General features: G+C 34.9%; 1 protein-coding gene across 16 annotated transcripts in view; it reads left to right on the top strand.

The window, feature by feature from the left end:
- KDM6A (lysine demethylase 6A) overlaps window positions 1–24,122 on the top strand; it is a 202,961-nt gene extending 178,839 nt beyond the window's left edge. For all 16 annotated transcript variants that reach the window (XM_012448175.3, XM_012448173.3, XM_012448172.3 and 13 more), the window contains 6 exons: window positions 259–373; window positions 3,994–4,181; window positions 4,974–5,115; window positions 19,613–19,739; window positions 21,586–21,756; window positions 22,894–24,122. In XM_012448175.3, the coding sequence (XP_012303598.1) occupies window positions 259–373; window positions 3,994–4,181; window positions 4,974–5,115; window positions 19,613–19,739; window positions 21,586–21,756; window positions 22,894–22,923 (773 nt within the window). In that variant the 3' untranslated portion in view covers window positions 22,924–24,122. The remainder of the gene's footprint in view (window positions 1–258; window positions 374–3,993; window positions 4,182–4,973; window positions 5,116–19,612; window positions 19,740–21,585; window positions 21,757–22,893) is intronic.
- Window positions 24,123–25,612: the final 1,490 nt, after the last annotated feature.

The raw sequence follows: 25,612 nt of genomic DNA, 5'->3' as shown, positions 1-25,612 counted from the left end.
CAGAGCCTAATCTCTTAACCATGATTTATACTGCCTGTCATAGAAGCTCTAAGTTAGGAGTTGACACAAAAATGCTACAGTGATGAAAAACTAAATACTACTAGAGTGTTCTCTGTTAAGCATTTGTAAGGTTTTGTTTCTCAAGACCCATTTTTCTATAGAATTGTGGTGTGGTGATTATTTTTTTTTCTGTATAAGTACCATGTGCTAACCAATTGCGCCACTGGAGCTCCAATTTTTTTTCTTTTCACATTTCAGGTCATCAAGAAAATAACAACTTCTGTTCAGTTAATATAAATATTGGCCCAGGTGACTGTGAATGGTTTGTTGTTCCTGAAGGTTACTGGGGTGTTCTGAATGACTTCTGTGAAAAGTAGGTTTCTAAAGTAAATTTTCTTAAAATATATATTAGAAAGCAGTAATTGTAAAGGACAGCTTACCAAGCTGGATATCCTAATGGATAAACTGCCAGTATTCACTTACATTTGGCAAAGAATTCATTTTAAATGATTTGATTCCAAATCTCATATTTTGTGTTATTGGAAATACTTTAAGAAAGATGCCATGAAACCACTTCTTGCAATAGTAGTACCCATGAATTTAGAAGATAGAAAAGTTGAATTACTTAATTTTTAAAATGATGCATACTTACTCATTTGAAATCTGTATATTCCAAGAAGAATTTGTTTGGACTGACAATTTTTTCTTTGAATAAATTTTATAAAATGTATTACTTATTTTTTGTTTTTTAATAGAGATGGGGTTTCACCATGTTGCCCAAGCTGCTCTTGAACTCCTGAGCTCAGGCGATCCACCTGCCTGGGCCTCCTACAGTGTGGGGATTACAGGCATGAGCCACCACATCCAGACTAGATTTTGTTTTCTCTAGTTGAAAGAACTTGGCTGGTTCCTTTCCTTAAGATCCCAGAAATAGCCTTTATTTATTTCTGTGTCTTAGGTTAATGAGTACTTTGGAATTTTTTTTTAGTTGGTTTCAATTTGATCATTTGTCTAGATAGAACCTTATTCTTTCTTCTTTTCTAAAAAGTACTTTATATAAGGACCTGATATTTTCATTTAGTAATAACATTAGAAAATCAGTATAGGATAAAATTATATACACATTTGGTGTTATGCCCCCCATCCCAATTAGATAAAAGGGAAAAAGAAAACACAGAAAATATTTACATATGAGATTACATTGAAAACTAATTATACATATATTCCACATACTAACTTCTTTATTTAGTTATTTATTTTTTTTTTTGAGATGGAGTCTTGCTCTGTTGCCCAGGCTGGAGTGCAATTGTGCAATATCGACTCACTGCAACCTCTGCCTCCCAGGTTCAAGCAATTCTCCTGCCTCAGCCTCCTGAGTAGCTGGGGTTATAGGTGTGTGCCACCATGCTCTGCTAATTTTTGTATTTTTAGTAGAGATGAGGTTTCACCATGTTGGCCAGGCTGGTCTGGAACTCCTGACCTCATGATCCGCCCACCTTAGCCTCCCAAAGTGCTAGGATTACAGGTGTGAGCCACCGTGCCCAGCCCCATACTAATTTCTCATTTCTTACTTTGGTTTAAGAATCTTTGCTGTAAATATTTGGATTTAGTAAGAAGTACATCATCGTTGAAAAACCAAAAAAAGGATATTAATTCATTGTTTCCTTATATGCAAACAAGAGATCATTACCTTATATTGTCTTCACTATTCATATATTGGTTTCTTTCACTGTAAGAAAGCCAAAGATAAGGAATTTTAAAGTTTCTAATGTACTGATGAAATAACCTGATCTACTTTAATCTGTACTTTGTTTTATGTACCAGCAGTCTAGTAGCAGCAGTGAAAGAACATTGTCATATGGGAAATCTCCATTGTGCTATATAGAAAGATTTTTATTTCTTAAACTTTGAGTTAATACTATGTTGGAGCTATAGTATAGTGATCCTTGTTCATTGTTTCTGAGTAGGGATTGGCTGTTTTTTAAGGTGTAGTTTTCTTTCCTATCTAAATGGAGAGGTGTCTTGGGGAAAAAAAAGATAATTAGACTAAGCAGATGATGTCCAAAAAGCTTGAGCGTGGGGATAATAAAAATATCAAGTTGGTAGGAAGGGTTAGGTAAATTTAATAACTCAGTTGTGAAAGTAGTACTTGCTTCTTCAGCATTTCACCTGTAATTTTGTTTCATATAAAGATTGTTGTTTTTGATAGTGACTGTATACTGCCTCTAGTTTATTTTATGGCTTTAAATAATACCTGTCTTGAAATAACCATTCTTTTGAATATATGGTTAAAACAATGCATGCTTTTTGGCAAATTTGTTTTTTTTTTGTTTTTTGTTTTTTGTTTGTTTGTTTGTTTATTTGGGATTACTTTTGGATAAAAAGTTTTCTATAATTTTGTAATGGCAGTACAGGGATGAAATAAGGCTAGGATTTTTGTTTATAGCCATTTTTTGCTTTATAGGCAACTTTTTCTGGACTGTGTCTACTTGGCCTTGTCACACAAAATAAGCCAATCCTTATCTCTTTGCAGTTAGGCTACCATTTGCACTCTAGTCTATACTTTAACGCGTAGCCTTGCATTTTTCAAGAGAAAGAAAGAGAGGCTAAGATTCCTTCTAGATCATAGTTTGGCAATTTTTTTCCATAAAGGGCCAGATGATAAATATTTTTGGCTTTGCAGGTCATATGTTCTCTGTCACAACTGTGTCACTGTAGCACAGACATAGTCAGAGATAGTACATAAATGAATGGACATAGCTGTATTCTAATAAGTTTTGTTTACAGAAACAAGCAGTGGGTTGAATTTGGCCCGTGGGCCATAGTTTGCCAACCCTTTATCTAGATAAAAAATAAAATTTAAACCAGTAAAAACAATTGTAAAGTATACTTTATCTTGCACTGTAGCACAAGGCAAATAAAATTGATAATATTTCTTAGATCTTAAGGAAAGGAACATTTTTACTAAGTTCTTCCTTCCCCAAAATATGAAATTTGAAGTAGTTAATTCAATTTTATAAAGTTATTTTATGGAAAAAGTTTCTATGTAGTTTAAAAAGTACTTCATATCATGGTGGAGTATAAGAAGCCAGATATTAAAATAAAAGCTTAATAATATGATCTATGGAATGTTTCCAAAGTATATTGGTAGTAGTGGTCATGATTATTTGTGCATTTGCGTGATTGTTTGTTTTTGATGACGTTGTTTTCAACTGCATAGTTTTAATCAGGTAATCATCAAAACTGTATAGAGACTGACACTCTGTCTCCTTTTCCTCAGAAATTAAGGGAAGTTCCTGGTACTTGTCTTACCAGTGTTCCTGTTTATGGATTTAAATGACTTGATGACAACTCCACCTTCCATTTACCTTTTAGGGATTTCTAGGTGCTCCAGGGAGAAAGCTTCAGTCAAAAATAGTCTTTATTAAAACTTAATGTATGTGTTACTTGAAAGTAGCTTTGGATTTCATTTGGATCTTTGAAAAATCAATTTAAGATGGTAATACTGGGCCGGGCATGGTGGCTCATGCCTGTAACATCAGCACTTTGGGAGGCCGAAGCAGGCGGATCACCTGAGGTCAGTAGTTCGAGACCAGCCTGGCTAACATGGTGAAACCCTGTCTCTATTAAAGATACAAAATTAGCCAGGCATGGTGGCAGACACCTGTAATCCCAGCTACTTGGGAGGCTGAGATTACAGTGAGCCTAGATGGAGCCACTGCACTCCAGCCTGGGCGACAGAGCAAGACTTTGTCTCAAAAAAAAAAAAAAAAGACAGTAATACTGATCTTTAGTCATTTAGTACTCAACCATAATTGCACACTGTTTACATACATATAGCAGATCTGTTTGCAGGAGCAATTATGTTTCAATAAAGTGAGCAAGTGTTTATTAAAAAAAAAAAATTGTGACTTTTTCTTCCGGTATTACTGGGAGCTTCTTAATGTACTTGATCTATTTCCATTATTTGCATTATTTTTTTTTTCATTTCAGAAATAATTTGAATTTCCTAATGGGTTCTTGGTGGCCCAACCTTGAAGATCTTTATGAAGCAAACGTTCCAGTGTATAGGTTTATTCAGCGACCTGGAGATTTGGTCTGGATAAATGCAGGCACTGTTCATTGGGTTCAGGCTATTGGCTGGTGCAACAACATTGCTTGGAATGTTGGTCCACTTACAGGTATTATAAAGAATACACTAAAAAAAAAGTTTATAAAGGATTACATCCAATAGGTCTGTTCTTTTTTTCTTGAAATATAACTCACTAAAAGTTCTAAGAAGAATGTCTCCTTGCATAGAATTGTAATTTGTAGTACAATAAATGTAATTCAGGTTAACAAATGGAAATCTAAGACCATAGATATTAGCAGATAACAAGTTTATGGCTTTATATACATGAAGGATGTAATAATAATATTTAGAGTGCGTGGTTTATTTTATTTTAAAAAATCCTATGCGAGAAAACAAAGTAGAAAAATTACTCTTTCACATTAAAAAAAAAAGCCTAGTATTTCATATGAATAGCTCTGTAATGTCAAAATCTGTTTGAATTATGCCTGCCTTCAGGCAATATTCACTTAAGGTTAAGAATGTGGAGTTTAGAGCCAAAAAGACCTGGATTAGGACCAGGATCTGGCTCCTGTAACTTTGGGCAAGTTATTTAACCTCTCTGGTTCTTGATTTCTTCATCTGTATAATGCAAGTAATGAAATTAATAAGGTGATGGTAAAGAGTAAAAGAGATAACGAATAAAAATAAAAATAACACAATGCTTGGCACATAGGCATAGGAAGCACTCTTCATATGATCGCTAATATTACTACTGTAATTATCATAAAGCATAAAAAATATTTTTACAGTGTTTGGAGGTTTTCAGAATTAATGTTGAAGATATCACCTGAGCAGGTGATAATGGTTATCTTCATATCTTTTGGTACTTTGGGTTGCTTTATAACTGTTTTTTTTTTCCTAGCCTGCCAGTATAAATTGGCAGTGGAACGGTACGAATGGAACAAATTGCAAAGTGTGAAGTCAATAGTACCCATGGTTCATCTTTCCTGGAATATGGCACGAAATATCAAGGTCTCAGATCCAAAGCTTTTTGAAATGATTAAGTAAGTGTTTTCTAAAACTGCTGTAGTCTCTCTCTTTTTGGGGAGTGTTAACTATTAAATTTTTTTTCTCCCTTAGAATTATGTTGACATCCGGAAGTGTAGCAGAATGTAATAAGAGAATCCACGTGTTAAAAATATTTTTCCCTTTCAAATAGCCCACTGTGGTACAGAAAGGAAAAAAAGACATGTTTGATTATAAATCAGTAGATTCACAAACCTGTGCTTCTTTCCCATTTCTCTCTGATATCCCAGGAGAACTTTAGTTTTATATTGAAAATCTATCTTTAGTAACTTGAGGGGAAAATGGCATCACAGAATATTTGTTGTCACAGACAAATTAGCAGTTAATATAGGGATTTGACTAAAATGCTAATTTTTAAATTTTCAATTACATAATCTTATCTTTTAAATGTCTCTTTTCTGAGCTACTTTTAAACTCTAATATAAGTTATATAAATTCTTATCTAGGGACCTAGTTTGAATACATATATACCAGTAAGCTTCTCGTTTGTTTTCAGAATTTCTATCTTAGCCATTTTGTAAATCTATTTAGAGGTACTGTTTTCAAACAATGCTATATATCAGTGTTTCCCTAAACTGTGTTTTCCACTACTAACTGTCCACAAAAGATGGGGAATTCTGGCTAAGGGAATATGGGAAATGATAGATTAAAGTTCAGCAAGTGAACAAGTTCTTTATTTAAAAATTTTTTTAATTTATTTTTTGTAAAGTATTTTAGATACTGTATGTGTTAATGTAATTTGTGAATGGGGGAGAAAAGTTACAGTGTACAGTATATCCCAAGCTTATTTGACCAGTATCTTTTGAAGAATTAGTTTTCCCAAAAGCTCATTTTGGAATACACTGCTTTGTATTCATTGATAAAAAATAAATTTGTCTTGGTCTTTGTTAACAGTGTTTACATAAAGTATTTCTCCTGCAGATATATTAATTTGGTCAGCATGTGTTGTTTTCAAAATACTATCTTTTGAAAGTAATCCTGGTTTGTTAAAATGATTTCAAATCTGGATCCAAACTTTTATTTAAACAAAAGTTGTGTGGCCAATGTAACATGCCTATGAATTATCTAATGACACAGCCTTTTCTCAATTGCACCGTTTTATCTAGTCATGGGTAGAAGGATAGGGGAGACAAAAAGGACCAATACTAAATCATAGCAAGTAGTGTACAAATTCTTTACAGCATTGGATCTTAGGTACCATATTCTCCATAAATATAATTTATAGTGGGGTGGCGAATTGTCTCTCCATTTATCCTGTTATACTTCAGAATGGTACTTTACCCTGAATAGCAAGTTCAGTGTTTTTTGTTTTGTTTTGTTTTGTTTGTTTGTTTTGAGCCAAAAATGACCTAAAGTCACTGAAGGTGTTTAGTAAGTTGGAGGTAGTCATAAACTAGATGCTAAGTCATTAGATCACTTAAAGGTAGTTCAGTATAGAAGCCATTTATCTAACAGCTATATAGACTGAAAGTAACTCATTACTTTATGGGTAGATTAGGATTTTATAATTAGGATTTTAAGGTCACGTAATCAGCTCCTGCTTCATATAGTAATCGCATCTATATTCATAATTTGTGGTCATCCAGTGACTTCTTAAATATTCTTTTCATCTCACTGTAATTCTTGAAAGTTGTTTACAAAGTGGCCTGAAGTCTACCTGTTCCTAAATAGATTTAGGATTTATGCAGAATAAATCCCATTCAACAAATGTTTGAAAACTAACTCCATGCCAGTGACTATTCTAGGCACTGATGATAGACATACCAGCATTTAAGATGAAATTTTTGTCCTCTGGAGACTTAAATTCTAGTAGAACAAGAAAAAACAGTATAATTATTTTATGTGAATAATTTATTTATATGAATAAGATAAAATACAATAATATTTGGGAGGAGGAAAGGTCAGAGTGCTACTTTTGCTTAACTGATCTGAGAGTGTGAGTTTTCTGCTTAGCCCTGAATAATGAGATGAAATCAACTACACGAAGATCTATGGGTAGAACTTTTCATATGTAGAGAACAGGTGAAGGCTAAATTGGGAATAACTTTGGCATGTTTATGGGACAAAAAGACCAGGGTGACTATAGCTGAATGAGAGAAAGGGAGAGTGATGGTAATAAACTTAATGAAGCAAGCAGGAAACAAGATTGTACATGGACTTTCTGGACATGGTGAGTAGTTTATTAATTCTAGGTGTTACAGCTTGCCATAGAGGATTTTAAGCAGGAAAGGAATAGGTTTTACTTAAAATTTAGAAAATGAATTTAGTGGCTGAGCGCAGTGGCTCACACCTATAATCCTAGCACTTTGGGAGGCTGAAACAAGCAGATCGCTTGAGGTCAGGAGTTCGAGACCAGCCTGGCCAACATGGTGAAACCCCGATTCTACTAAAATACAATTAGCTGGGCATGGTGGCGTGTGCCTGTAATCCCAGCTACTCAGGAGGCTGAGGCAGGAGAATTGCTTGATCCTGGGCGGGTGAAGAATGCAGTGAGCCAACATCGTGCCACTTTATTCCAGCCGGGGCGAAAGAGCGAGACTCTGTCTCGAAAAAGAAAATGGATATAGTTGCTTTGTCTAGAATGGGTTCCAGGGGGTAAGCTTAGAAGTAGGGAGGACAAATTAGGAGGCAATTGTAACAGTAGAGACCAACCACCTGGACAGAGAACCCCTGTGAAAATAGGGGGTCAAACTAGGGACTCTTCTGGAGCTAAAGCTCTTAGGAATTGCTCATAGATTAAATGGTTAGGTGAGAGAGAAAAAGGAACAAGGAAAAATTATCATAGCCTTTTCTTCTTGATACCTGATTGTCATTAATTTAAACATTAATCACCTCTGTCATCTTTTCCATTCTCTACCCCACCCTCATTATTCTTGTTATCCTTGGAGACTCCTTCCAGTTTATTATTGTTCCTGTCAATATTTGAAATGTTAGGCATTGACATTTATGTTGTTATAAAGTTGTCCTGTGTTGAGATTAGACACACAAAATTTGGGTGTTTTTCCACTTATAATTTATAGTGATACTGTTGTTTCTTATACATTCCTTTTTTTTTTTTTAAACCTAGATGGACTTACGTTCTTATCTATACTCCATTTTACCATATACTACAAAATGTCTGATCATTTAAATCTTGATTGTGTTTCTCATGATATTAACAGTTTTCTTCCCAGCTTGAGTACCTGTTGACACACCAATTGACACACCATTTGAAAATGTTAACCACAACTCTAGACCCCTAGGCCTTACTTTATAAGCCTCCCTTTTTGAAATATTGTCATTCAGCCATTGCTAAAAATGTACTTTTCAGCAGCCAACATCACTCCCTTTCTTTGATTTAATGAGTCTTTGCTTATTGTATACAAGGCTCTAGGCTAGGCCCTGGGGGTTTATAAATACATGGTATAGGTCCTTTCTTCAAGTGACAGTTAGTGCATATAAATAAATAGATTGAAAGAAATTCAGTGATAGAGCCACTGGATGTTTCTAGCCCAAGGAGTCAGAGTTTTTTTAAAAAAGCTGTGCATTCTGGGGAAGAATGTATTTTGTGTGATGGATGAAAATGAGGAGGCAGGGAGAAGAGAAAGGAATAACACTTAAGCCAGCTTAAAACCAAACTCTTGCACCACCAGAAAGATGCCCCAGCTCATCCATAAAATAGCATGCATACCATGTCTCTGTAAGTCCAACACAGTTACGTTTTCGTCCAGTGAAGGAGTAAATCCCTTTTCTTCACTTGAGCACCAGGCAAAATAGTTGGCTTATGTAGAAAGGCCGAGTTGTATGAATAACTCCAGTCTTCAACCACTAAAGTCATACTCAACATCATAATTCTGAGAGGGTCAGAGGAACTCTGTAGAGGAATAGCAAATGTGTACTCCAAATCATGTTCTCTTCCTCCTGCTGTCGTTCTCTCCCCTGTACCTCCCTTCTTTGCCCTCCCTCCTGATTACCCTCCCTGCTGTACATTTGCATGAGCTTAAATGTATTTACAATACAACTGCTATATGTATATTGACAATAATTGGTGATATGATTTGGCTTGAGCGCGATGTGTGATGAGTAGTTGAATATGGTGTAGTTGTAAAAGTTGAAGCAGTTTATGCTTTTTATACCAAACTTAAGACTTCTGTTGGTGAGCTCTTGGTGGGTTTTTAGCTAATACGATCTAATTTAGGTTTCATAAAGGTGTTTCTAGCTATTAAATAGAGCAAACTTTTGGTAAGAGGAAGTAGTGAATCAAAGATTCTTTGGCTTTTAAGTCTATATACGTAGATGGTTTAGTAATAATACTAATTAATAAATCGAGCTTAGTACTTAGCCAAGCACCGAGCAAAGTGCTTCCCAGACTGTATCTCACTTACTCTTCACAGCATCCCAAGGTCATTCAGTCGACTAGAGAGAGGTAGAGCCAGATTTTAAACCCACATCTGTCTGTGAAAGTGCTTGAGTGAGTCTATGGCACATGACTTCATTTGGGGGCAAGTTCGGGGAGCCAGTAAGAGTTGGGTAGAGCTATTTAGAAGAAACTGACTAGGGAGTCTTTACCTAGGAGTGTGTGACTGCCTTCAGAGGGAAGGGGAAAGAAAGAGTTGGGGATAGCACTTGGGAGAGGGGATGAATATGTCTGTTTAAGAAAAAGAAATAGGTGAACTAGATAACAGGAGAGCATGGAGAATGTATTGTTACAGAAATAGAGAAGGAGGTGTTTTTCCACAAGTACAGTTTTGCTGTATAATTGTTATATCCAAATCATTGCTCTAATCTTCAAATCTAGTTCCTGCCAAAAAATGAAGTGGTGTTGGTTTTTTCTGATTTTTGAGCTGTGCCCATTCTTAATAAGTGGTTCTCTCTTGCCATTCCTTCCCTGTTTTGAATTATTTTCTTCATCTCCTGTTCACTCTGCCACCCACAGCGGTTTGGCTTTCTACCTTCGATAAGCCCAGCACTTCTCTTATTGAGGTCACTAAGTTCTATTTATCTGAGTAAGTTATTTAGTAAATCTCTTCAAATTTCTACAGTCTAGCTATCTTGCTAAAATACATTAATCATCTTCTACTTCACATTCTTCCAAATATCTCGTATGTTGGCATAAGTCAAAAGAATATATATTCTCTTGATTACTTCTTTCATTTGATAATTCAGTGAACCTGACTTAAAAGTTCACAACCTAACTCCTTAGAAAAATTTAAGTGGGAGCTCAGTGCATGACTTCTCTTTTGACGTCATTTAACTGTTTAAATGAAATAACTTTTCTCTACAAATGAACTTAATTTCTCCTTTAGGCCAAACTTTTAAGTGTCTTTCCCTGTTTTATGTCATACTTGTGTAATCATATTAGCTGAAGATAGATTTAAACTTTTGTTGCTAAAAATTTCAGGTAGACTTCACATTGGCAATGGCTGCCAATGAGAAGGCTTTATTGTTATTTAATATTTTAAATAATAGTCAAATTTTTGCATGTTGGATCACTTGGCAGCAAGATGAAACATTAAATGGAAGGCAGAAAATTTAGAGGCTTAAATCAGGAGATAATTGCTCCAGTTCAGACAAAAGGAGAGAGAAATATTAGAGGATAAAATAGACTACACTTGATGATTGCTTGGTGGTGGAGTTGAGGGAGAAGTCTGTATTGCTGGACTTCGGCATGGGCCAGACAGTGGAACATTTGTGCTTGAAATGAGTTGGGTGTAGAAAATGATGATTACCAACTTGGCTAGCTTTAGACATGCAGAACTTGAATTCCTCCTACAAGATTTAAGTTGAAATTTCTGTTAAATAGCAGCTAGATGGATGTATGGTTCTATTGCTTAGAAAAGGAGTCTGAGATAATACATTCATAGCCCTTAGCTGGCTGATAGGCGATCATTGCTAAGGTATTAGCTATTGAGTTTTCCCAACCATTGTCTACTTTTAAAGTAGAGCAGTGCCCACACCAAGAAATGAATAAAGGAAAACTTTAAGATCAAGGGTACTGACCTCCTTTAATTCATTGAACTATGACAGTTTTTCTATGTTAATATATTTATTCTCCTTTAAAAAATATAAAATTTACATATATAACACATCGCTGCACTCCTCCCCAACTTGTTTATACTTCTTCCGCCAACTTTTACTTTGAAAGAATAGAACAGTAAATACCTGTGTAACCTCATCTGGATTCATCAGTTAGGTTTTTGCCACATTTATTTAGCAGTCTCCATATACGCTCACATGCTTGCACGCGCTTTTTCATGTAAGCTATATGAAAAAGTAATTTGCAGACATCGTGATATATCTCGAATACTTCATCCTGCATCTTAAGAAAAGGTTGTTCTCCTACGTACCTGTAATACCATTTACCATATCTAGAAAACAGGAAATTCCATAGTATCCTTTAATACACAGTCCACATTTAGATTTTCCCAACTATCCAAAAAATGTTCTTTTTTTTTAGCTCTTGCCTCTGCTCACTCTACCACCCTTATCCATATTGAATGAAGGTTCACATTTAATTGAATATGTAGTCATTATGTCTTCTTTCTTTTAAACTTATGAAAGTCTTTTTTAATGACATTTTCTTTTTGAAGATAGCAGACCTTTGTGTTGTGCAGAGTTCTACATTCTGGATTTGTTTTCTCGTAATTTTATTTGGGGTAAATTTTTGACAAGAACTACTAATGATATTTACTTTTGTTAAACTCCTGCCTCACACCAGTATAAACTGTGTCAGAGATATTTTCATTAGTGGGTCTTAAGTAAGTTAAGTTTTACTAAAAAGGCAACTTTAAAGCTTAAAATTAGGGGTGAGATTATTATTGGTTTTTAATCTGTGTATGTCATAGTATTTATTTTTTATCTTGTGATTTTAATTTTACAACTGGTAGATTGATTTAAACGAAACCCTCTGCAAATTCATGATTCCCATTTTAAGATATTTGTGATACAGTACTTTGGCCTATATTTTGTTTTCTCTATGTACAATCCTAAGACTCTTTGCTTCATTTTCATAGGACTCATACATTCCTTGTTTTACCACTGAAGTATTTGTTTTTAGCAGGACCCTTGAAAGGAATCAAGTGTTAGTGCAGGAGATGAGCTCTGCAAACTGTTGGTACTGATGAGATTTTCCTGTAAACAGGCTATCAGAATAAATAGACTTATAGGGGCAGTTGATACAGCCAACCCCAACAAATGTGCTACAAGTTGTTACAGTCACGTTAGACTGTTGTCAAATTAATGCAATGATAATATGTTTTCAATACATTAGAAACTTTGGTTTCTTCACCAGCAACTTTGTGAGTTCCACTTAAATCATCACGATAAGTAGTTTAGTAAATTTTAAAATACGTCAGAAACAGAATGCCAAAGATTACATTTTCCTCTGAAAAGTTTAATATTAGGAAGTCTTAGATTTAGGAGGAGCATGTTAAATAGTATACTGAGGAGTAGAAAGTTAATTTTCAGGATACACATTCATTTGTGTTAATCCCCTGTAATCTGCCAGACAATAACACATTCTAAAAATACTAATGACATATAAGCCAATGGTTGAAAATAAAGTCTTAAATTTCAACAGTGCCAAACCCATTAAAAACCACTCCTCACAAACTTAATTTCTTGTCATATTATTTTGTCATTCTTTTGACCATCTTATAAAAGCACTGTTTGTATATTTTTTCTTTTTCTTTTCTTTTTTTTTTTTTTTTTTGAGACAGATTCTCAGTCTGTTGCCTGGCTGGAGAGCAGTGACTCTGGCTCACTGCAACCTCTGCCTCCTAAATTCAAGCCATTCTCCCACCTCAGCCTCCCGTATAGCTGGCACTACAGGCGCACGCCACCACACCCAGCTAAGTTTTGTATTTTTAGTAGAGATGAGGTTTTACCATGTTGGCCAAGATGGTCTCTCTCTCTTGACCTCGTGATTTGCCTGCCTTGGCCTCCCAAAGTACTGCGATTACGTGCATGAGCCACCTCGCCTTGCCACCTTTTTTTTTAAATGAAAAAAAATAGAGACAGGGTCTCCCTATGTTGCCCAAGCTGGTCTCAACTCCTGGGCTCAAGGGATCCTCCTGCCTCAGCCTCCCAAAGTGCTAGAATTATAGGCATGAGCCACCATGCCTGGCCAGTATTAAAGTTTTTAAATGTGCCATCTTATATGTACAATGTTAATGTTATATGTGCTTTCTCTGCCTTCTGTGTATATGTGATCGCTATGTGTTCACTGTTTGCCCATCCTTTTTTATTTTTCTTAGAATCTACACTATTTAATATCCCAGTAAAATATCACAGGAAGGGCAGCACTGTGTAGTTTTCTGGAATCCAATCTGCCTTCATATCTTAGCTTCTTCATTTACTGACTGGGGCACTGTGGACAAATTACTAAACCTATTCGCCTTTACTTCCTCTTCTGAAAAATGATGATAATACTCTCTTTCTAATAGAAGAACTTTTATGACTATCATGCAAGTCTTAGCATAGGGTAAGCATTCAGTAAATGGTAGTTGTAATTATTATTTTCATTTATAGAAACCCCAATTACCTTCTATTTTTTTAGTAAGTTAATATTCTTGGACCTAGTATAGTGGTTCTCAAATGTGGACGGTTTTTCCTCCCCTTGTTTCCTTTCCCAGGGGACATATGGCAATATCATGACTTGGGTGGGAGAGATGCTTCTAGCTTTTTTGAGTAGAAATTAGGAATGCTGCTAAACATCCTGCAGTGCGCAGGACAGCTCCCCACAACAAAGAGTTACCCAGCTCTAAATACCAATAGTGCTGAGATTGAAAAACCCTTACCTAATGGAATCCAAACTAAACACCTTTAGAATAACCTTGTTTCATTTTCTTTTTGGTGTGTTAACTATTATACTTTGAGTTGGCATTCGTCATACAATTTTTTCAAATTAATTTAGTAATTATATGATTATTTTAATACAGTTTAGGAATTTGACATGTCAAGTTCAAATAATTAACATTTACTGAGCAGTAACCGCCAGGCACAAATCTAAACATTTTGTATCACATATGTAATCCTTATAACAGCACTATAAGTTAAATATCCCCTTTTTACAGCTGAGGAAACTGAGGCACTGACAGTAAGAAATGTGTAGCTGGAATTTGAACCCAGACAGTCTAGGTATAGAATCTGCTCTTGCCCACTCTACAGCTCTTTCTATGGTCTCTTAAAGGCTCTAATCCTAAAAATGCAGTGATTTCTGAAGTTAATATTTTATCAGTGTCTATCGAAAAATATGCTGCAATTCTGAGACATGGGTTTTAATTTTGACACGTATAAAGTAAGAGATTTGCATTGGTTCTTACTTGCTGATCAGAAGAATCACCTGGAACTCTTATTAAAATAGGTCTTCAGAGCTCTATGCAAAGAACTGTGGGAACCTTTTTCATGGTGCCTAGTGAACCTTATCAGACAAGTTAGGTCTTTTTTAGAACTAAGAATTTTTTTGTTCCCTTTTCTTTCACATGCATTATAGCTTATTACCTTACCTACATAAAATACACTTTATCACAAACACAGAATTTTAAAATGTAAATTAAAGCAAACTCATTGACTCTCTTTTCTCTTTGATTCCCTTTTTTAAATGGATAGATACAATGTAATAAAACTCTTTAGTCAGCACTCATTTGACCTAATAATAATGGACCAAGATTTTTCCAACAGTATGCATAGGTAATGGTATAGCCATAAAGACCAGTCCATAATTAGCATTAATCCTAGTGCTGTAGTCCTGGTGGTCTTCTGATACTCTGTTGAGTTTGATATATAATGCTTTTTGATAACATTGACCAAACAAAATCTAAAAATTCTACAAATGCATTATCATGGTTAATATATATTTGCTTTCATGCTTTCTTTTTTTCCATTTAGAAGCTTAAAAGTTCTTAAGTATTTTATTGACTGAGACCTTGATTTTCAGCCATGTGGTTGGTATAAATAAAACTGTTAGATGCCTTATTGACATTCATATACCCACTGTTGTCCTAGGAGAACACAGCCCTGGAGTGACAAATGGCAAGAGAGCTCACATGTTGGCTTGTTTTTCCTGCATGGCTCTTTCAGTAAGGGAAACTGGGTAGAGCAAGGCACCTCCTGGTGTTTGCTAATTTGTTATCTACATCTCAGTGGCTGAGATTGTTACCATAAAGCATTTAAAAGTGCAATACCAAGTTAACCCATATTTTATCTATCTCCACGTTGATATTTGGTAACTTAGTTTGGAAACTGAGTCACATTGCTGTTAGAATGTCAGAGTAACCCCCAGTGTTGTCTTAACTTTTATGTAATGTAATATTAGTATGGCTTCATTCCTATTATTTCCTGCCCCAGAATCCTCACACTAAGATTAAAATCTTGTAAGAACAGTTGTTTGTTCCCTAATGAAGCCCCCATACAACCTTCTCGTGGCATTCTTTCTGTGCAGAATGTGCCTTCCACCACCTCTCCTTTCTTTTCATAAGTAAATTGATTCAGAAATTTCAACTTCTGTATGAAAACTTCTGTGATTCTCTACCTCCCCTCACCTGAAGATGATCTCTCTCTTCTTTTAGTATCCATAGCATACTATGTTTATTTTTTGCCTAATGTCCTAATGTATTGATTTATGAATATATTGTGCATTACTTGCCTATAAATAAGGCTCATGATAATTTGTCTACATATTATTTTATCCAGTTTTCTTGTTCTAATATTGCAAGTGGATTTTCATTCGATTCCCTGTGTGAAGTTGTTTTCTAAAATTCTATTGCTCTTTAAGCTTCATCTTTGCAGATCACTTTTTGGTTGGATTAGATTCTAGTTATATAACCTCAAATATGCCAAGCCCTCAATCAGCCTCTTTTTCATGGTTTTCTTCCATTTTGGAACTTCCTTTATCCCCTGCCTTTTTGTATAGTCTTTCATCCAAACAGCCAAAAACGGGGATTGGGTCCTGAAACAAATACTTATCCTTAAACGTCAAAGAATTTCCTGCTTTTATAGCTGCTAAAATCATTTTTGGCCCTGTTTCTAAAGTGCACGTATGCAAATATCATTTTCCATCTTCTCTGTGTTTACACCTTTTGCAAATGATTTATTCTTCTGTTTTTAGCAAATTGAGTTCTTAATTACCATAAGGTAAACTTACAGAAATTCAGCAGAACTAAAATTAAGAGGAAATGAGAACGCTGATTTTGTTTAGCTTTTATTTTTTTTATTTTTTTATTTTTTTTGAGACGGAGTTTCGCTCGTTACCCAGGCTGGAGTGCAATGGCACGATCTCGGCTCACCGCAACCTCCGCCTCCTGGGTTCAGGCAATTCTCCTGCCTCAGCCTCCTGAGTAGCTGGGATTACAGGCACGCGCCACCATGCCCAGCTAATTTTTTTGTATTAGTAGAGACGGGGTTTCACCATGTTGACCGGGATGGTCTCGATCTCTTGACCTCGTGATCCACCCACCTCAGCCTCCCAAAGTGCTGGGATTACAGGCTTGAGCCACCGCGCCCGGCCTAGCTTTTATTTTTTAGCTTGTTAATGTACTTAAATGTTGTCTTTGTATAAAATCTGTCTGGGGCTAATCAAAGCAGAACAGGTTACTGTAAGGTCCTAAATATTATATCTGTTTCTTTACTAGGATCCTTTCCCTAAATCACTTTACTTTCCATTTTTCCCTATCATTCAGTTGAATCACATCTTTTCTTTAGGACTTGCTCATTACTGTGGACTCCATAAGAGCCTCTATCTCTCTCAATTCTTCTGTTCCAAGTGCTGCCTTTTGAAAATGAGAAGGAACAAAAATTTTCAATGTTAAAAAAGTAAAGGCAAGGAGAAATCACAGTTTTGTTATTCATCGTCAGATAAGATAAATAGAACTGTCAATTTTCTAAGATTTTGGTATCACACAAAATATAAAATATAAATTTTGGAGCAGAATTTATTCCAGAAGCAGACTGACTACTTACAGCTTAGTATTTACTCTTAGCAACCTTATCTCTGACCCCTTGTTATTTGTAGGAAATCGATATACTGCCTCTTTCTAAGATGAAACTACCAAGCTAACAATACATTGTAAACTACGGTCTAATTGCCAAAGTAGTCATTGAAGATGAAAATTTATCTGCTGAGTAACGAGTAGCCTGATAATCCACAGAACCAAGGCTCTGTGTTTGGAAAAATTGTGCTTCCTGAGCCCAACCAAGAATCTCATCTTCACAAGAAAAGAACAGGGGGAGTGGGTGAGAATAAGATGTGAAAAGAGACCGAAAAGAAGGGTACAGTGTGAGATAGTAAGGGGAAGCTCGAGATTTTCTTTTAAAAACTCGTAGCTCAGCCACTTAAATAGCTTTATGACATTAGACAAACTTAACTTCTCTGCACTCCTGTTTTCCCATTTGCAAGATAGAGATAACCTTTCTCCACAAGGTTGTTAGGAGGCTTACTTGGCATAATGTATGTGAAATAGCAAATACATGGCTCCTGTCTGGCTCTTATTTTTTATTTACTTTTATTACATTATTTTTGTTTGGCCATGTGTCAAGACAGTTGAGTTTGAAGTCTTTCCAATGGTATCTACAGAGTTTTAGGCAATATTTTCCTATAAGAGACCTTATTTTGAAGCCCTACTTGGAAAACTTGTTCAGTAAAATCTGTACCTTTAGAAGTGTTGTATGGGACATGGGGAGGGAAAAAGAGAGGAGCAGGTACTGTTCAAGAGCTAGAGGCAGAGTCTGAATTATATTCTTCTCTCTTTTCATGTTCTAAATTTTTACTTGCTACTTTCCCTGACACTCTGTACAGGCATGCATACACGCACCGATAGCTGTCCTAGCCTTGACACACAACTACAGTCTAAAGGAGGGGTCCCCAACCCCTGGGCTGCAGACCAGTATCAGTCCTTGGCCTGTTAGGAACCGGGCTGCACAGCAGGAGGTGAGCAGCAGGCAAGCTGGCATTATGACTTAAGCTCTACCTCCTTTCAGATCAGCGGTGGCATTAGATTCTCATAGGAGCAGCAACACTATTGTAAACTGCACATGCAAGGGATCTGGATTCCTCGCTCCTTATGAGAAGCTAATGCCTGGTGATTTGAGGTGGAACAGTGTCATCCCAAAACCATTTCCCCCTGCGCCTCCCCCTAGGTCTGTTGAAAAACTCATCTTCCTCAAAACTGATCTCTGGTGCCAAAAAGGTTGGGGACCGCTGGTCTAAAGCATTGTTTTTGTTTCTAAATAAGTTAAATATGTAAGAATTGTTGAAGTCAAGCTGACAGTGCAGTCTTTGAATATGATACTTAAGGAATTGGCCTACAACTATGAAATTGATATTGTTTTATGTTTGTTAAATAAGCTAACAGGTTTTACAAAGATTTAGTCATTCCCCGCCTCCCCACCCACTGCCGGATTAATATACGTGGGTTCTGATAAATAACAATACTTTAACATAGTAACTTATAAAATAGCAAAGAAATAATAAGGTAAATTAAATGTTTTATTACTTATAATTTGAATTTTAGTTGTTTATTGATTAAGCTACTATATGCTAGGCACTGTCCTAGGTGGTGAGTAGATAAGTAGATAGCAGTAATAAAATAGATAAGACCTTTGCTTTCAAGACAATGCTCAGTTGCTAAACTTTCTTTATGATATTTTCATTGTTTCCGAATTTTAGAGCTGAAAAGTGCGTTAGAGATCATCTAGTTCAACCTCTCCATTCAAATGGAGAACCTGAGCCACTAAGATTCACAGGAAAGTAAGAGAATTCAGCAAAGAATTCCAAGTAATGACAGAAAACTATAAGAGAATCATTACAAATTGTGAGAATTTACTATGTTGTTAGCATCCTAAGTATGAGTTTAGAAAAGGTATAAGTTACAAGAAACGTTCAATTATGTTAATATGAATGAATTCTACTGTTACCTTCAAGATAAAATGAAGACATACTTTTTTCTTTACTATTATAGTTAAATGAATATCGTATCCTGTAGTAACTAAATTCTTAAATATATTTTCTGCTTATAGACTTGAGTTTCAAAAGCAGCTGCACAGATGATGTTGTTAATGAGTGTTTAGGTAGCGCTGATAAAAAATAATGTGCCTTCCTGCCTCATTAGAATCATAGCAGTTCAGACCTGGAATTCACACCCCTTATTTCAAGGATAAAGCAATTGACTCCCAGAGAGGTTAACTGACTTGCCCAAATAAGAGCCAAAATGAGCAACTCACATTTAAGCAGGGAGTCAGTTTTTATCTATTAAGACCATTGTATTTTGATATCCAGATATCGATTTTCTCAACTTTTAATGTTTTAATAGTTTTCAGGCCTGCTGAGCATTGCCTTTTTTTCTAAATCTGAGAATAATTGATAAATTGATGAAAGAAAAATTATGAAATCATAGACATTAGAGTCAAGTCTCTTGGCATTATTTCCAGTTAGTATATCTTTTATGCTAAAAATATTCAATATTCAGTTGCTGGTCACAAATAATTTCTCCCCCACAATAGGTATTGTCTTCTAAGAACTCTGAAGCAATGCCAGACATTGAGGGAAGCCCTCATCGCTGCAGGAAAAGAGATTATATGGCATGGGCGGACAAAAGAAGAACCAGCTCATTACTGTAGCATTTGTGAAGTAAGTAATTGTTCTTATCCACAGTTGTTTTATAAAGCCTCTTCCCTCTCTACTTTTGGTTTCTCTTTTTTTTAAAAAAACTTGTTTATACTTTTATGCAATGCAGTTTATAGTTATTAACATTGGATTCAACTTTGTTAGCCATTGTATTAAAGTTTAGTGTGATAATAACAATATTTCACTGTGAATTAACCTTAAAAGTATCTACTACAGAGTCATTTTTGTGGTAGATCTTCAACAGATGAGAATCAGCAGGTTTAGTCTGAGATTTTAAACTGGGAACAGTCTAGATGTACACAGATGTCAATAAACTGGGTGTGTGGTTCAGTATAGGCAGATCTATGTTCAGTCCTCTCTGGTGCAATTCACAATACATTTGTGAATCTTCTGTTGCCAAGGCTTGCAAGAGGTGTAGGAACAAAGATGTGGTGGCTGCTATGAATATAAAGGAGCTTAAATTCTACTTGGAGCATACAGATTATAAACAACTAATTACAATGTACATGAGACTATGATGAATGTGAGATTGGACTTACCGTTATAAAAACACTGAGGGGAAAAAATGACCTAATTTTTTCTTGTAGTATTGGCATAAGAATTCACAAAAGTATTAGCATTTGAGTCCACCCTTGAAAAAAAAAAGTGTATCAGTAGGCTAAGAAAGTGATGGGAATCGGAGATAGACTGTCATGGACTATAGGAACAAGAAAATGGGAAAATGGAATGGTTTTAGAAAAGGTTGAATGTGTTCCAATTTGGCTGGGACACAGACTGTGCAAATTCTACTCATAAGTCTAGGTGGCATGTAATTTGTAGCACATCTTGAATGGTTTTAAGGAATTTGATATTCTGAGGTCATTGAAGCTATTAAAAGGTTTTGAGCAGGCAACTAAGGGTAAGGTAAGTGTTTCAGGGAGAAGAGTGGTTGGAAAGGACAGCGATATAAGCTATGGCAGTGGTCTTAAGAGTTGTTACCTAGACTAGAACCTGGAAATGGGAATATCAAAGAAGGGAAATAATTTCAAAAAATATTTAGAGGGTAAAATCAGCAAGACACCTCATTAAATGGCAGAAGCAGAAGTACAAGTTGAAGAATGCTCACCAACTTTCTAGCTCAGGTCACTAGGTTCATATTGCTGCCTGTTGACAGTAATGGATAACATAGTGAACTCTGGGATTGTAGTTAATTGTTCAAAGAAGACATGGAATCATAAGAGTTTTCTGTCACTGAAGAAATTCAAGGATAAGCCAAAGACAGGATGTTGATGGTCCATTTCAAACCTTGAAATTCTGTAATTCTAATGTCAACCTTTATTTGAAATGATTAAATCCATTGATTTTTTAAATGTTGTATGACCTAACCGAAATAAGTCATAAGGAGATAGATAGATTCCAGTTAGGTGTGTTGTTCCTTATCCTACCTACACCTTAGCGACTCATCAATCTTTCTGTAGAAGATAGAGGAATTATTTCTAAAATCATGTTGTGCTCATGAATACATAAAAATGATCACTTATATCTCATTGTATACTAGTGTTTTGGATTTAAAAATAGGTTGACCTTTATCAAACTTTTGAACTGGGCTTTGCTGGTGGTTGTCATGAGTATGTCATTCCCCCTTTGATTACTGCCCTAAATATGCATTCCACCCATGTCTTTGGATTTGGTGCAAAATAAACCTGGTCTATTAAAGATTCTCAAACACAGCCATATTTTTCTTACCACCTGCTCTTAACCAGAGATCACTGTTCACAATTTCATTCAAGTAGAATTTCATGATTATACTAAAGCAGTACGGTAAATACCACCATCTCTACTGAATACATTTTTCTCTTGTATAAAACAGGTGGAGGTTTTTAATCTGCTTTTTGTCACTAACGAGAGTAACTCACGGAAGACCTACATAGTACATTGCCAAGATTGTGCACGAAAAACAAGCGGAAACCTGGAAAACTTTGTGGTGCTAGAACAGTACAAAATGGAGGATCTGATGCAAGTTTATGACCAATTTACATTAGTAAGTCAAATCAACATGTGAGTACATAGTTAGCTGGGTTATGAAGCAGCAGTGTTTGTTCTGCCACCTGATAAGTAGGAGGTAATGAAATATTTTAAGTTTTCCTTTGGCTCGTTACATATTGCATGAGGGTATATTCATATCATTCCCCCCTCCATTTCCAAGTATTTATTCCTATAAAATTGGCATATATCATTTTCACTTTTCTTTCTGGGTGAGGCCAGCCTAAAGGATTTTACAACAATTATATTTAAAAATCTTTGTGTGCTTTAGATAAAACACTATCATATCCTTTATGTCATTTTATCTCGGTTGATAAAGTGTTTGTGTACGTAGGTTATTAGAGCCCACAAAGTGAATCAGTAAGTGTGCTTTAAATACACATCTGCTTTTAGAGCTAATTGTATTTGTTTAAAATTTTGTCCTTGCCAGAAATATTAACCTCATGAGAATATTTGATGGAGCTTAACTTCCTGGTATGTTATATAACCTTATGAAATTCAAGTATACTTATAAATTGCACACAGTTTTTAATTTCAGACAGCAGATGCTTGGGGGAAGCATTTTACTCTAGCAGATCAATAGCTTTATGAATAGAAACACAGAGATAATTTATGAATTGTTGATTTTCTCCAGTACTTGTCTCCTACACATATGTGATCAGAAACTAACTTTTTGAAATTTAGTTTCTGCTATTTTCACTTGAATGGTCTTCAAGATTGCTGAAGAAGAAAATTATCTGGAATATGTTGAACAAAATATATTATCTAGCTGAGATAGATTCTGAAGGCAATCACTAGTGAAATTGTAATTTGTTAAATTATTTTTCAAGAAGCCCCCCTTTTTTTAAGCAATCTTAAAAAATGGTAAACTTAATAACATTGCAAGAGTTTTTGACTAGTTGGTGAAGAAGTATAGGAAACTGCAAGTACTCTGAGTAGGACAATGGTCTTAGACTCTTAGGAAAATTGGCCGAATGGGAGATAGTAAGGTAGGTTGTGCTTTTATGTTGTATAGCAGGCTGTTGAACTTTCTTGGGAGTTATTTCGCCTAACTTCATAAGCAGACTATATATTTGTAGCCATGAGCTATTAACAATTTGTATACCAAAATAACCTATCTTACTTTTATTTTCAGGCTCCTCCATTACCATCCGCCTCATCTTGATATTGTTCCATGGACATTAAATGAGGCCTTTTCTGCTATTCAGGAAACAACCCAGTTCTGCACCACTGGTTTTTGTAGCTATCTCGTAAGGCTGCTGGCTGAAAACTGTTGTCTATGCAACCTTCCAAGTGCGGAGTGTCAACCAACTGGACAGGAGAGAGTATTGCTCCTACTCCAGGACTCTCACAAGGCTGATCAGCTGTACTTCAGAAAAAAATAATAATTTCCATGTTTTGTATATATCTGACAAAACTGGCAACATCATACAGACTACTGACTTGAAGACAACCTCTTTTATATTTCTCTATTTCTGGGCTGATGAATTTATTTTCATCTGTCTTTTCCCCCTTCAGAATTTTCCTTGGAAAAAAAATACTAGCCTAGCTGGTCATTTCTTTGTAAGGTAGTTAGCAATTTTAAGTCTTTCTTTGGTCAACTTTTTTTTAATGTGAAAAGTTAGCTAAGACACTTTTTTACTGCTTTTATGTTTTTCTGTCTTGTTTTGAGACCATGATGGTTACACTTTTGGTTCCTAAATAAAACATTAAAAAAATTAACAGCCAAGTCACAAAGGTAATGGATTGCACATAGACTAAGGAATAAACTTCAGATTTGTGATTTTTGTTTCTAATCTTGATGTAAATTTACACTATTTATAAATACATATTTATTGCTTGAAAATATTTGTGAATGGAATGCTGTTATTTTTTCCAGATTTACCTGCCATTGAAATTTTAAGGAGTTCTGTAATTTCAAACACTACTCCTATTACATTTTCTATGTGTAAATAAAACTGCTTAGCATTGTACAGAAACTTTTATTAAAATTGTTTAATGTTTAAAGAGTTTTCTATTGTTTGAGTTTTAAAAGGACTTTATGTACAGTGCCCAGTTTTTGTTCATTTTTGAAATCTGATTATATATATTTTATATATACTTATGTATGTATATATAATATATATAGAAATCTGGATATATATGTATAAATATTTAGAACTTAAATTTTTCTCGTTTTAAGTTTCACATCTATGGTAGATTTTTGAGGTGTCTACTGTAAAGTATTGCTTACAAAAAAAGTATGATTATTTTTAAAGAAATATATATGGTATGTATCTTCAAGACCTAAAATGTCAGACTGGTTTATTGTTAAGTTGCAATTACTGCAATGACAGACCAATAAACAATTGCTGCCAAAATGTAGTATAATAGTAGAAAACAAACAGTGATTGAACTTAAGATTTTAAAGGGAATGTTATATGGGCTTGACAAATCCTGTACATGACTTAGTAACATTTTATATGGAAAAGGGGATTCAGGATGAAGGGCTCTATTTTAGAATGCAAATAAATTAAGATACTTATTTTTTAATGTTAGGTAGTTTTGAAATCTCATGCTTTTTTGCTTGCATGACACGATTTGGGGGAGGGGTGCTGCAAATTCCCTATCACTAGTAAAATATAGCATCTATATTAAGCATTCACAAGGCACTGCTAGTTATAGTATTTCATTTTATAATAACAGCACCTTGCATTTGTACCTCCATTTTCGGAAGCATTTGTCACATATTCTCATTTTATCATACTGTTCTTCGTATGAATTTTCCAGCAAGCATTAGTGAAGAAGCATAGATAATGCCATAAATATATATATAGAGAGAGAGAGCTTATAATCTATCTAGTAAAATGCCCTGCTGATTGCATTAATCACATACTTTCAGATTTAGAGTATGTTATCCTCTTAGAAACAGTTTGAAGGTTGAAAGCATGGAGGTACTTTTTTCAATTAGTTAATAATTTGGTAAATATTGACTACTAGAAGTAATCATCTCATTTATAATTTCAGAAGGAAAGAATTCCAAATCTATTTTAGTTACGGAGCAGGAATGCTTGTCCAAATGCTATTCAGGATGTTTAATCACTAATAAGTGGTTTTATTGTAAAATCTCCTATCCAAAGGTTATTGAGAATAACTCAAGACAAACATTTTTGCAAACAAAAATTGCAAGCCAACCATCAAGAAGCAAAGATTATCATAATGCTGAAGCTCTACCTAAAGGTTTCTAACCTGTTCTAGTTTATCTTACTGACACAATGTCTTATTTTCTATGATTTTAAGATAGTTTGTTGCCAAGATTAATTTATCTGACATTTAAAAGAATAAGTTACCTGACATTTAGATAAATTATCTGACATTTAAGAGAAATTTAGTGTAATTCATATTTGGATTCTATGTCAAGAATAATACTTATTCAGGAACCTAGTCTTTGAATGGGTAGAGGATAGGGAGTAGAAATCAAACACATCAACATTACTCTGAAATATAATTAGATAATTGAAATCCTATGTAAACTGCTTTTATCTTCAATTGAACATCCTTTATAATTTGCATTTTTAAGCTTTAGAAGACATAGAATAATTTTTTTTCTTTTTACTGTTTGTATAGGCAATCCCATTAAGGCACACTCTATCTAGATGCCTTAATAATGAAACAAGTTTACATCCTAGCACACAAATTTTGAGAGAAAAAAGCTAATCACACAGTGCATAGAAAAAGTAGATGTGATCCAGAAAGTGCTAAATCATACTCTTCTCATTGCCACCAGTTAAATAGGGACACAAGAACTTACCATCAGTATAGCAATTGAACTTAGTATCTTAAATCAATTTTAAAAACTTGGGGCTGGGGGTGTT

This window comes from Aotus nancymaae, unplaced genomic scaffold (assembly GCF_030222135.1).
Source record: "Aotus nancymaae isolate 86718 unplaced genomic scaffold, 86718_ANA_hifiasm-v0.15.2.pri h1tg000058l, whole genome shotgun sequence".
In the NCBI taxonomy this organism is placed as follows: domain Eukaryota; kingdom Metazoa; phylum Chordata; class Mammalia; order Primates; family Aotidae; genus Aotus; species Aotus nancymaae.
The sequence above is the reverse complement of the archived record's forward strand: the minus strand, read 5'-3'. Positions and strand labels throughout refer to the sequence as shown.